General features: G+C 34.6%; 2 protein-coding genes across 3 annotated transcripts in view; one reads left to right on the forward strand and one right to left on the reverse strand.

Moving 5' to 3' along the window:
- The window catches only part of LOC106075989 (glutaminyl-peptide cyclotransferase-like protein), a 76768-nt gene extending 72908 nt beyond the window's left edge, over positions 1 to 3860 (forward strand). Inside the window, exon 8 of the mRNA XM_056022294.1 lies at positions 2597 to 3860. Coding sequence (XP_055878269.1) covers positions 2597 to 2745 — 149 coding nt within the window. The 3' untranslated portion in view covers positions 2746 to 3860. The remainder of the gene's footprint in view (positions 1 to 2596) is intronic.
- A 594-nt stretch (positions 3861 to 4454) lies between these two features.
- LOC106075980 (uridine diphosphate glucose pyrophosphatase NUDT14-like) lies at positions 4455 to 14050 on the reverse strand. Of its 2 annotated transcripts, XM_056022295.1 has the most exons (7): positions 13909 to 14050; positions 11642 to 11794; positions 10951 to 11102; positions 8618 to 8661; positions 8091 to 8155; positions 7402 to 7612; positions 4455 to 6260 (listed from the first exon to the last, which is right to left on the reverse strand). In XM_056022295.1, the coding sequence occupies exons 3-7, from the start codon at positions 11029 to 11031 to the stop codon at positions 6014 to 6016; spliced, it is 648 nt and encodes a 215-aa protein (XP_055878270.1). In that variant the 5' UTR covers positions 11032 to 11102; positions 11642 to 11794; positions 13909 to 14050; the 3' UTR covers positions 4455 to 6013. The 2 variants fall into 2 exon arrangements, with proteins under 2 accessions (XP_055878270.1, XP_013092318.2); XM_013236864.2 differs by lacking the exon at positions 11642 to 11794.
- Positions 14051 to 14126: the final 76 nt, after the last annotated feature.

The raw sequence follows: 14126 nt of genomic DNA on the forward strand, positions 1-14126 counted from the left end.
TTACAATAATTATAAACGGGAAATATAGAAAGTAGAGCATGGATAATTATGTTACAAGTTATTACAATGTTCTCTGCTTCGACTGCCAAGTGTAACTGAATTCTGATTGCAAGAAAATTTGGTACTTACGTTCGCAGTGTATAACGAAACTGTATAGTGACCTAGGAAAGATAATAAAGATAGGCGTATAGTAGATATACTTATTTCGGTTGTTTGGTCAACAAACGGATCAACTCAAAATTCCAACACTAACGGATCAACTCAAGATTCCAACACAAACTGATCAACTCAAGATTCCAACACAAACTGATCAACTCAAGATTCCAACACAAACGGATCAACTCAATATTCCAACACAAACGGATCAACTCAATATTCCAACACAAACGGATCATCTCAATATTCCAACACAAACAAATCATCTCAATATTCCAACACAAACGGATCATCTCAAGATTCCAACACAAACGGATCAACTCAAGATTTCAGCACAAACAAATCATCTCAATATTCCAACACAAACGGATCAACTCAAGATTCCAATACAAACGGATCAACTCAAGATTTCAGCACAAACGGATCATCTCAATATTCCAACACAAACAAATCATCTCAATATTCCAACACAAACGGATCAACTCAAGATTCCAATACAAACGGATCAACTCAAGATTCCAACACAAACGGATCAACTCAAGATTCCAACACAAAAGGATCAACTCAAGATTCCAACATAAACGGATCAACTCAAGATTCCAACACAAACGGATCAACTCAAGATTCCAACATAAACGGATCAACTCAAGATTCCAACATAAACGGATCAACTCAAGATTCCAATACAAACGGATCAACTCAAGATTCCAACACAAACGGATCAACTCAAGATTCCAACACAAAAGGATCAACTCAAGATTCCAACATAAACGGATCAACTCAAGATACCAACACAAACGGATCAACTCAAGATTCCAACACAAAAGGATCAACTCAAGATTCCAACATAAACGGATCAACTCAAGATACCAACACAAACGGATCAACTCAAGATTCTAACACAAACAGATCAACTCAAGATACCAACACAAACGGATCAACTCAAGATTCTAACACAAACGGATCAACTCAAGATACCAACACAAACGGATCAACTCAAGATACCAACACAAACGGATCAACTCAAGATTCTAACACAAACAGATCAACTCAAGATACCAACACAAACAGATCAACTCAATATTCCAACACAAACGGATCAACTCAAGATACCAACACAAACGGATCAACTCAAGATACCAACACAAACGGATCAACTCAAGATTCTAACACAAACAGATCAACTCAAGATACCAACACAAACAGATCAACTCAATATTCCAACACAAACGGATCAACTCAAGATACCAACGCAAACAGATCAACTCAAGATACCAACACAAACAGATCAACTCAATATTCCAACACAAACGGATCAACTCAAGATACCAACGCAAACAGATCAACTCAAGATACCAACACAAACAGATCAACTCAATATTCCAACACAAACGGATCAACTCAAGATACCAACACAAACAGATCAACTCAATATTCCAACACAAACGGATCAACTCAAGATACCAACGCAAACAGATCAACTCAATATTCCAACACAAACAGATCAACTCAATATTCCAACACAAACGGATCAACTCAAGATACCAACACAAACGGATCAACTCAAGATACCAACGCAAACGGAGGAGCGGGCATACTAATTGAACGGCCCAACAGTGGCGTAGCTAGGAATTTGCGGGGGCCCCTCCACCCTAGCTACGCCTCTGTGGCCCAATGGAGAAAGACTAGAAAAGTCCATTGCAACTGGCGATCTCTCGGAGAGCAGAAAGACGAGCACTTGAAGTAACAGCTACCAAACTAGTAAACTATCCAAGTAAACCAAACAGCCAAATCGTTTCCCTGACTGATGTCCTTTAAAACATGATAAACTCTGATACTTCCTATATAAAATAACTCAGGACAGTTCCTGTAAACCTCAACAACAACAGCAGGAAACTGCTCTTCGGTGGATTCCAGCACACATTTAAATAGAAGGCAATAGAAAAGCAGAGATACTGGCCAAAGATGAGAGAATGAACAAACAAATGAAAATTTTTGAAAATTCTTCTCTACCCGGAAGAAATGAAGATTAGAGAGTAGAATAAAAGAGAACCAGCTCTCGCCTAAATTTTAAGAAAAGTGATGCCTATTACAAGCTGTCCCGAAACGACCAATATATAATTTTTCACCCCAGAATCGGACACAACAGTTTAAGAACAGGTCTATGTTCGGAAGCTAAAAATAGGGACTAGTGAGATTTGCCCTTGTGGAGCGTCACCAGAGAGTGCCGACCATGTCCTTCAAAGCTGCATACTCTATCAAGAGGCCCGAACAAGAATATGAATACAACGGAAGTAATTTTCCTCACTTCACAACTAATTGTGAACTGTGACATCATGCAAGGGACATAACTGAAGTAATTAACTTCACGGTTGCTTTAAGTTATCTCCCCTACTTCACCTGTTTTGTGCGCTAACATATTTGTTATGCTTATTTCCAGGTGTTCCAGTTCTACATTTGATCTCCACACCGTTCCCAACTGCCTGGCACTCCGTTAGGGACACGATTGGAAATTTGAACTTTCAGGTCATCGACAAGTTCTCCAGAGTCCTGCGGGTGTTTTTAGCCTCCTTGTTGACTGGCTCATAAACAGACCATGATACAAGGACTCACTTTAGTGCCTGTGATAACAAGTTGGCCAGATTTTGTTGAGGGTACCAGACTAACAAAGAATCTCATCCTGTATGAGTGAATGTGTTGGAATGAATTGTAAAAAAAAAAATAATAATTTATTTTGGCATATGTAATATACATTTGACTTTTTTTCAAACTTTAAAAAAAAAAAAAGGTGACATTGAAATGAAAGGTAAATTATATCTGTAATATTTAAAATGCTAAATGAGGTTTCAGAGTATAGTAGAATTATGTTATGGCAGTGTAGTTATTGGCTTGGCTGCAAAACAGAAGTATTAAGTTTGAGATTGTATTAGAAATTAGGTATGTTTTGGATAAAGTTAAGTGTTTTGGTTGGTCATTGTGCTAGTCACATAGCAGCTTCGTGAACAATTGGTCACAAAACTAGTTCATCTGACCCATGAACATCTTGGTTTCTTCCACATAAGCCCCCCACCTATACAAATGTCCAGGAGCATCTTTTTTTTCTAATTACATTTATACACCAGTATCAACTTTCCAATGAGAAAATGGTGAAAATTAGGTGAAAAAAAAAAAGTCTAGTTGGGTTTCTTTTTGTGGCTTATCTAGGTTTAAATATTTTCAAGCAAACATACTTGTAAGTATCAGATGTTCCTTTAGAAATGAAGATTATGTTCTAGCACTAAACTCCCGAAAGGATGGCAGGGGCTTATGGAAGGTGGGAGCGCGGACCATCGTGATGAGGGTTTAGAATGCAAGCTACATGACCAGGCAGCCATGCATGGCCTTGTGACAGTGTGATGGATCAAATTAACATGATTGTAATGGCTCCTATGATAATGTGCTAGTTACAAAATAAGTTAAGTGTCGGTTTAACTATGGACTTTTTCAATAGACAATCCAAACAGGCCCTAGTGTCATCATCGAACCACCATGGGCCAACTATATATAGACTCTATATAGTGTCTCTTTAAAAAATGTTGTTTTTTTTTAATGAAGCATTTGTGGATAAAAGCTTTTCGGCATTGATAATGAAATTTTGAACTAATAAACTGATAAACATTTTTAAAAATATGATTTTGGAAGTAAATAAAATGAATTAGTATCAATAGGCTTGCTCACATGTCTACCTCAAAATAATTATTAAACATTAAAAAACAAACAACACATTTTGTTGGTGGAAATGTGCAAGGTAAAGTTGAGTTGACCAGTCAATATGGTCACAGGTTAATAATAGAATGTTTTAAAATAGAAAACATCTTGTCCGATTGTGTAAAGATTCAAGTAGAATCACTAAATTGTACTGTTATATTCAGTTCAGCTTACAGTACAAACTTTACAATTATTTTTCTTGCTTGTATAAAGCACAGACCTATGTAACCAAAAATTCAAATTCAACAAGTGATTGAGAGGTAAAGGTTACATGTTGCAAATCTGGAGGTCTTGAATTCATATCCTGATCCAACTTAAAGTGAGAGCACAGAAACTCTACTACATACCCCTCCCACAATAATCTCCACAAATAGGATTGAACCAGAGTGCATTGAGTATATCATAACTAGCAGAATGTCCAAGTCTTAAAATAGATAGTTTGAAATTATAAAAAAAACAACATAAGAGCTTGAATTGGACAGAAGGTCAATTTCCATAAAATAAATCAGATTTAAATAAAACATATATTAATTGAAAAACAATAAAATAAATAAGTCTTACAGTTTTAATTTATTTCAATGTTATTTGCTTTAAATTAATTAAGTTACCTCTGTACTTTTGTAAAAACAAAAAACATCTTTAGTTCAAGACATTTATTACAAAGACAAAGCTCTTTGTAATTATGCTACATTTTTTACAGTGTAAATTAAAAACAAATTTAAACTTCGATCTAAAGAAAGTACAGGAAATAAAATATATTCTCAATAAGCTGGACAATCAATCATTTCCCAGACTATTTAAAGCAAAATCTTTACTTCACGCTGTCAGTTTGTCCAACTTCTAAATGTACAGAATAGACGCCCGTACATATTCTCAGTGTTTAATGCACTACAAATGGTCAATACAAACGGCAAAGGTATATGTATAGTTCAATCAATATGTGATCCATAAAACCAAGAAATACAACAAGCCAATGTGTGAGTATTTCAAAGAACTGAACAGAGAAGTAGCATCACCTTCTGTAGCATCACCTAGTCAAATACTGTAATTACATAACTAACCATGTGTGATTACAATAACTTGATAATAATAATTTAATGTATAAAGTGCTGTGAACAAGCATAAATTAGGCTCAAGACGCTACAATAACATAACAGACAAATACATGAGAGTTAAAATGACAAACTAATCTCAAAAAAGTTTTTAACAGTTAGGGTCTTGATGTTCTTGAATGTAGTGAAGCATGTATTTATCTGAAATAAATGGGGAGTGAGTTTCAAACCTTTGGTCTATGCACTGAAAAAGGCACCTAACCGTAACTTTTGAGGGGGAATCATGGCACGACTAGATGTGGTGAGCTCTTGAAGGGCAGGGCTCTTTGAGGGATAAAGAGTGATCAATTCACTAAGTATTTGCACTGATGACAAAGTGTGGTCACCTTGTAGTCGATTCTTGCATTCAATGGAAACCAATGGAGTGTGTATAACAGAGCATTTGAAACAGAATAACATTTTGTTTTTCTTAGGACTGTTCATGCAGCATTGTTCTGAAATTGCTATGTTCCATTATTGGAAGTTAATGAAATTTCTAAAATTATTTTTAATAGTGCCTGGGTTTTTCTAACCATATTCCAGTTGTGCATGCTATTGGTTTATGAAAATCTCTGATTGTGTAAAGGAGGCTTTATTTAATTAGAGATGTTTTATTTATAGAAATTTGTATAACAATGTTTGTTAAACTTTTTCAAAGATATCAATGGTACAGATGGCTACTATATAGTATTCAACAAACCACCACAATTGTATCCACCCCAAAAACAATATAGCAACATTGTTAATACTTAACAGCCTGCATTCTGCAGTAAAATATTAGCTTTTCAAAAAAAAAAAAAAAAGATGTACATCTAAATCCATAATGTTGACAATAAACAATTTCATGAACAACATAATCTTGCTCTATGTTCTTAAAGAGGTGAAGATGAACCACAAAAATGAACAACAGCGAAAAACAAACAAACAGTAAAATGCTAGGTCACAACTTTAACATAGCTCATGAGTTAAAAATATATTCTGTAAATAGAGGTCAATTGGTTTCTACTCCAAGCTGTTTGTCAGTGTCCCTGGCCACATTTGTGGGGCCAGACTTTGTTAAAAAACCACAGTAGTGCCACCAGCAAGCCTGATTCTCTGTTCACCGCCTCATCATAGATGAGCTTACGAGCCTCGTCAACTGTCACCTCAATCACTTCAATCAGCTCTCCTTCTTCAGCTAGTCCCCCTCCGCTACTCACCTTTTGCTCGTCTGTGACTTCTGCATAGTAAACAGTTGTCTCAGAGCCAACAAGCCCAATGCTATTGCTGTAAAGAATGTATTTTATTAGCATCGCTAAGTGGCAATAATTGAATGTACCTGCATCTAATAAGTGAAGATAAATTAACTTTTACCACTTTTAAATCTGATATGAAGGAGCATAACTAGCGGCTCAAGCTCCTCATTAATAATATATATATATATAATATTTGTTCATTCTAACTATGTATCAACCTTTCAAACCTCTGGGATTTTTATAATGAACTCAAACCAAGCCAGTTGGTAAAATTTTAAGTTCGGTGTAGTGGTCTTGTGCTAAAAACTAATTAGACGACTGGTACAGAAGTTTGAACCAAGCAAAAGAGGAGGTAATTGGTTTTTGACATTTGTCTGTATGTTTTAAATTAATATTAACCAGCTTCAATGGTACAAACTTTGCAAAATAAAAAAAAAGGTTTAAACTGTCTTCTGAATCATTTTCTAACTGGGTCTGGACTGTTACATAGTTTACTTTAACACTATAAATTAGACTTTGGTCAGTCAAAGTAACAGAACATCTGCAGGTTGTCTCTATAGTATCACCCTACAAAAAAAAATGAGTTGAATACAATTTGTTGAAAGTTAAAATCAGTCCAATAAACCACTGCACAGTTCATCTCATATATTGGTCTAGTCATCTGAACGCTCCAACATAAAAATGAGAACAAAGAAGAAGAACTCAGTCCAATGAAATAAATACCATTGATGAGCAAAATTAAAATAAAAGATCTCTTGTATAAATGATACAAGTATTAAAATAGCTTGCTTGACAAAAGCTATCAATGTAAAGTTCAATAAAGTACAGTGAGGGGTGAATAATTACTGATCAATTGACTAACAACCAATGAGCTCGATATTTAACATTTTCTTATAGTCTCCTTAAAAGATTTGTATAGATGACCACATTATTTTTCTCTCTTCCTTCGAATGCTCTTTAGAAACTTTTTTCTTACAGTAACCCACAGATTTTTATACAAAAATCTCTCTCCAAGGACTTTATGATGCTTTGAATGACCTAACACACACAAAATATTGACCCATACTTTAATCATGGCTCTATTCCCTTGTAGCCGAAATCTGCAGTTGAATGTGACACCTACTTGGATTTAGTGAGTGCTTATTACAAGTCGGAAAACAAGTGAAACTCACCGACACTTTGTGATCTTCTGCAAGTCATCCACTGATATTGAATAGCCACATTCTTCCAGCACCTCTGCCTGGGCCACTTCCTCCAGGCTCTTGTTTTCTTTGTCTACTAGTCCAGAGCAGAGTTCAACTGTTACTCCAAGAGAGCCAGGGAACACCTCTGTGTTGACCTTGACTCCTGAACCAGCACTCTTCACATTGTAAAGATAGACAGCTAATTTAACCAATAGAAAGATGTGAAAAATAACTAACTAATCATTTAGCCTGAACTTAAATAAAAAAAATGAATTAAAACCAATTAGTACAGTTAAACTAGTAATTTATTAAACATGTCATTGCTATACATCATTTCTCAGTACTTTAATTTAAGGGAAAGAAATAAGGCAAAATTGTATTACGATTCATTGACTTGTATACAATTAATAACAAATGATTTGGATCACAATCTATGCATATTAAGGAGTTTATGGCTTTCGAAAAATAGATTGGAGAAATATGTAAATGAAAAATATGATAATTTTTAAGTAGATAATTTTTTGCTTAAATAAAACACAAGTTCAATGTTTTGAATTTTTTATAAATACATTTTTGAATGTATTAATTTTGTATCTTTTCCCTTATTTCTGTGTTAAACTAAAATTTGACTTCCTTCTAATTTGTTCATTTCAACTATTTATCAACTATATTTTTACCTGGTCGAAACTGTTTGACTAAGATGAAGACATTTTTACTGGTGTTAAATAACAACACATTGACACTGAAAAAAAAAATAGTCAAACTTCTTAATTAAAGCTTACATAATAATTTCTATCACAAGGCAATGAATGTAGATTTTTAAAATGTAAGGTAAAAACTGTACACAGCACCAGATTTAAGGCAAGTATGTTTGTCATGTCATGCTTCAGCAGAAGGGAAATTTCATAGCGTTAATGTTACACAGTAAAAATATGTGTTGACTTAGAAGCAAGTTAAAAGCAGCTATTGGGAGGGGAAAACAGGAGGGTATTGAGTTGTTGAACAGTCATTTAAACAATGCAGATTAACATTTTTAATCATTTTGCAAATTCTATTGTCCTATCCACATTTTGAAGACCTCTTTCATTTTTGAGATATATATTTCACATGTGAACAAATATTTTAGCCAATCAGGCCCATCAACTTAGATACATGACAGACACACTTAGAATGCTCTGTCAAAACAAACATGATAGACACTTACTCTGAATGCTCTGTCACAAAGTCCCACCTTCTCTTTTTTCCATTCTGCAATAAAAGACAAAAGGAAAAAAAAAAGATAATCTGTGGCCATTTTAGATGACAGGTAAAACGCTTGGCTTCTGAACTGGGATGTCCCAGGTTCAAATCTCTTTAAAGACTGGGATTTTAAATTCTAGTTTGATTTAGCTAGATATAGATTTTTAATAGTCGTGTTCATCTCTAGCTATTTAACTACAGGTATAATGATAATGGAAAAGAAATTAACCAGGTGTCAAAGTTTAAGAGAGAGGCCAGAATTTATAGGTCAGTAAATACAAGGTACAACTCTGGAGAACTAGGTAAACATTTTCTGGATCCATCTTGTAGATTAGACGGCAAGAGAACCAATCCCAATCAGGAAACAAAAAGGATTCAAAACCTATGGAAAGTTTCAACTAGGACTTTATCTTTTTACTGGAGACAGTCATGGTAGGACAAAAAATGCAAACAATATGCACAGGGTAACAGACCTAAAATAAATTGTTTTAAGTCTTTCTTAAAGGAGTGGAAGGTGTAGAATTATTGTAGGAGTACTTTTGAAAAATTGTGTATGTGAGAGATGGAGATGGAGGATTAGGACACTTCCCATTCTTCCCCAATTGTCAACATTTTACATGAATTTTAAAATACATTAAAATTTTTAAGAACAAAATAATTAAAAAAAAAAAAAAATATTAATAAGTATTTAAGCAAAAAGATAACTGGAAACAAAAAAATAGGCTAATCAATTATTTTTTAAAAATTTCTTTTAGTTGGAAATGCGCAAGTATGTGTGTGTGTCTCTCTAGTTAAGAAAAATTTAGTTTGACAAGAATTGTCCACCTCAGCATTACCAGAAAATGGTAGTTGTGTTTGAATGATAAAGGATGCTTTTTTAATTAGTCTACTTAGTTGATGTCTTTGTACCAATGAAGTATTACCATACCAGCAGGTGAGGGCAAAGTTAGTTAGACTACAGATGGTTGCTGTGCCAATATACAAAAGTTTAATAATATTTTTGTCAATTTTACATTTTAATAGCTACCTGATAATGAAAAGTCTTTGATGTATTTTGTAAAGATTTTGACAGTGTTCACTCCATTATAGCTTGTTGTTTATGGTTGTACCTAGGTATTTATATTCTTGTACTTCATACAGTTTGGTCTACGGTTTGGTGTTGAGCTGAATTTCTGCAAAGTAGTCTTTATGCTTCCTAAAATCTACCATCATTTCTTTAGTTTTCTGAACATTCAAAATAAACAAAGTTGTCTATATGCCATTGGTAGAAAGTGTTTACTGTTGCATGTTTCTGACTTTCGTCAACAGCGATAAGGCCAAGGATGGCTTTATCATCAGCAAATTTGATGATGGAATATTAACTGATGGACTTTAAGTGTCAGTTGAGTAGATGGTATATATATATATATATATATATATATATATATATATATATATATATAGTAATTCACACCAGATTCTATCCGACTTAAGAAAAAACTAAAATTAGTGTTTCTTCTGGGCGCATCCATTGTCTTTCAAGACAGAAAGAGCCAGATACATTACTGGTGAAAGAACACATCCCTGCTGCGCTCCAGTGTTAAACTCTCTAGTACCTGACACATGAACTTTTACATATAATTGTAGGCATTTTATCAGAAAGCTTAGACACCATGCTTGCATATGCTTGCTAACATTCAAATGTTATCATGAGAAGTGGTTGGATATTGTTTAAGGGGATGAAAGTTCAACACAGATGACAGTACAGATTATCCAGCATGAGTAGTATCAAATCTTCAGCATTTCTTGGTGGTTTGTTTGCAAACTAGTGAGGGTTTAGACATGTTTCTACTTATTTCAATAGACATTTTATAATCATTTTTTCCAAGCACTTCATTGGAATTGATGTAAGTGCAACGGGATATGGGCCTTTGTTAGAAGCAATGATCTTTTTTTCCGGGTACTGATATTATTTCTGATGTATCCAAATGGTAGTATTTTGTTTGTTTTCCTGGTCTTGTTAAATATAGCACAGAAGGTAGCCGTTCTCAATATAGCTTTACAAGGTTTCCACTTAATTTGTCAGGTCCCAAGGCTTTGGCTGTGTTTACTTGTTTGAACATTTTAGTTACGTTTAGTGTATTAAACAGTTCTTGGGATTGGTCTAGATTGCTGTTATCGAATGATGTCAATAGATCATGGTGATCTTTCTCTAAATTGTGTCAGTCAAACAATTTCTAAAATCATTTAAACTAAATTATAGTGAAAGTTAACATTACAAAATCTTTATATTTGTGGTGATTATTTCTATGTGCTTACCTGTGTGAAGTAGACACTTTTTGGAACTAAATATTTGGACTGTGTCAGAGGCACTACGTGAAACTCTTTAATATCTTCCATTTAGCTAGTCTTTGGCTTCATCAACCATTGTAAGGAACGCCTTTGAAACCTTTAACACTTTTATTTGGGAGCTAAAATATAGTAAAAACAAGTTATACAAATTAGTGAACAGAGAACAACAATAATACATACATTTGAAAATGTTTATATTAAATACAAAAACAAAAATACATATAGACACTTGAGCTTATATCCTGTAAAAACAAGCCAACATTGCAATAGTTAAGACACATCATCTGGGAATAGTGTAATTCTAAATTTGATTCACAAATGATAATATATAATGTTGAAGTTTGCTGCAGGGCATTTGAGCAAAAAAAAAATATTTTGCCTTTTTTAACCTACAAATCACTTCTTTGGTACCGGTAACTGTTTTGACATCTGTGTGATAAATTTTTTTTAAAAAAATCAAAGTTGTGAATTCAGTTGTTTACGTACTACCAGATGCAATTCTTTAAAGTAATGGCCTAACGCTCAATGCCCCTCAAACTTAATAAGGTGCCAAAGAAATGTGTTCATTGCATTAGTAGGAATGGAATATAGTTCCTTGTCTCCAGCAACTCTGTCACAATTCACACACTTTTTCTCAAACTCAAGGGCTTATATTTACTTTTATCAAATTTAATAACATTGAAAATTTTATGCCTGACAATGAGCTAATGAGTAGATGACTGTAGACATATATCAATATCAGTGTCAACAGCTGACATTCACATTGTTACATTTTCATTTTCCTTCTCCGATTCTGTAAAGTCTGTACACTCTGTTCAGTAACAGTAATATTAGAATCTAGATTAGTTACAATCTGATTAATTCTGAAATGTCTGAATCTGAAATACAATCACTATAGTATCAATCATGGGCGACTCATTTTTTGCTTTGATTTTGTTTATTTAAGGTGAGATTTTAATACTAAACCATCACTTGTCCCAGCACAACCAAGGGGATTTAGAGTTTAAATCCCCCTACCAGGGAGGGGGGGGGGGTTTGAGTTTAAAACCCCCTACCGGGGGTTTTCACAGTTAAATCCCTCTCTTCTATAAAACAGAACAAACAAAAATGCAAACGACAATCCCCAAATTCCAAGAGCACAGTTAAGGAAGATTTTGATTTTAAAACCCCTCCAAAATTTATGATAAACCCCCTCTTCAATATACAAAAAAAAAAAAATTACACACTCAAAATTCTATGAGCGTAGCCAAAAGGATTTTGAGTTTACCCCCCCCCCCCTCCTTTTCCTCTCTTCACAGTAGGGTTTAAAGCTAAAAAATGCCTCTTCAATATAAAAAAAGCTAATTACGCACGCAAAATGTTATGAGCCTAGCTAAATGGGTTTTGACTCAGTTTTGAGATTAAACCCCCCTTCAGCGGGGTTTGAAGCTAAAAAATACCTCTTCAATTATATATTTATAAAAAAAGCAAATTACTCTAAAATCTATGAGTGTAGCCACAGGGGTTTTGACTTTAAAACCCCACCAGCGAGATTTGAAGCTAAAAAATACATCTTCAGTGTACGAAAAAAAAATTTCGCACTCAAAATGCTATGAGCGTTGCCAAAAGGGGTTTTGAGTTTAAACCCCCCTTCAGAGGGGTTTGATGCTAAAAATACCTCTTCAATATAAAAAAAGCAAATTACACACTAAAATGATTTGAGCATAGCCAATCCTATTGGGGTTTTTAAGTTTAAACCCCTCTTCTACAGATGGCTTTTTTTTAAAGTTTAAAACCCCTCCAGATGGTTTTGAGTTTAAAATTCCCCTACAGACTGTTTTGAGGTGGAAAACCTCTATCTTCAATATTATTCTAAAGCAAACTACAGTTACTAAATTCTATTACTGTAGCTAAATGGGGTTTTGAATTTTAAAAAAAAACAACTCCAGACATTTTTTAAAATTTAAAAACCCCAACAGATGATTTTGACGATAAAACTTCCCTTTTCGATATAAAATCTAAAGCAAACTACAGTCACTTAATTCCAAGAGTGTATTCAAGATAGGTTACACATTTCTACCAATGGCGGGGTTCCATTAATAAACTGCAGTGAATAGTCATCTGACGTGATTGAAAAACACTAAATGTGGCTCAACAAAGATGGCTAAGACATATTTTAGGAGTCAGTTACACAGATCAGGTCTAAATCAAGGAAATCCTATGCCGAAGTGGGAGTCAACCCCTTAGTAAGATTGTGATAGAGCGACGCATTAGGTTTGCAGGGCATGTTCTCTGACAAAATGAATTACACATAAGAAGAGTTGTGATGACATCCTAGTACAACTTGGCGCCATACATTCATGGAGGTCCTCAGAGCAGGTGGGAAGAGGCTTCAGACATTACCAGTGACAGACTTTTGTGGAAACAGCTTGACGGCAAATGCACCAAACGGCGCGGGAGGGTCTAAGTCAGTAAGAATAGCACATTAGGTTTTTAAAATAAAACTTTTTTAATAGCAGGAAAATGCACTGTAGTAGTCTGTAGATACCTCAGAATATGCATTTTGTTGGCTTTCAATACCAGAAATAGTGCTTGGCGGCAGGGCTCGCTCATTGCTGGCAATGGAGGGGAATCTACAATTTTTCCACTTACTCCATGAAGAACCTATTCTAGTGCACAATAAACGTCTCCGAAAGAATGAAGGGTCAGAATGTAATAAAGATGACGTACACACACACACAAATTATTTTTTTCCGCCCGGGGGGGGGGGGGGGGAAGAAAAAATCCCCCCCAACCCCACCCCTAAAAAAATCCTGGCTACGCCCATGGTATCAATCATCACTCAAGATTCAGATTCAGTATCATTCAATTCAGTCAGTGTCACTAATGACGTAGTCGTAGTGTCATCACTTTAAGTTTAACTTCAGTGATTGTACAATTACTTACAGTACAGTGTAACATAGTCTGTTACAGACAGAGTAGAGACAGTCACAGAGATAGAGAAGGAAAATGAAAAGGTTTCTGAGCTAGGAGTGCTGTGCTGACGGTGTGCTCCACTGTGACTGTGGCCTTATCTTTAGAATAGTCCTCTTCATCAGCAATAAATTAGCTGGATAGCTAAATCTAACAGTTAAAAATATATCGCACGGTATAATTAGTTCTCA

Source organism: Biomphalaria glabrata, chromosome 3 (assembly GCF_947242115.1).
Source record: "Biomphalaria glabrata chromosome 3, xgBioGlab47.1, whole genome shotgun sequence".
Classification (NCBI taxonomy): Eukaryota; Metazoa; Mollusca; class Gastropoda; family Planorbidae; genus Biomphalaria; species Biomphalaria glabrata.

Bases quoted from the DNA above. Each gene is read 5' to 3' on its own strand.
- LOC106075980 (XM_013236864.2), bottom strand. From the start codon at position 11,031: ATGGAAGATATTAAAGAGTTTCACGTAGTGCCTCTGACACAGTCCAAA. The intron at 7,613-8,090 runs GTAAAAATATAG...TGGTTAAATTAG, and splicing joins AGTCAAACAGTTTCGACCAG to CTGTCTATCTTTACAATGTG. The intron at 6,261-7,401 runs GTGAGTTTCACT...CATTCTTTACAG, and splicing joins CAGAAGATCACAAAGTGTCG to CAATAGCATTGGGCTTGTTG.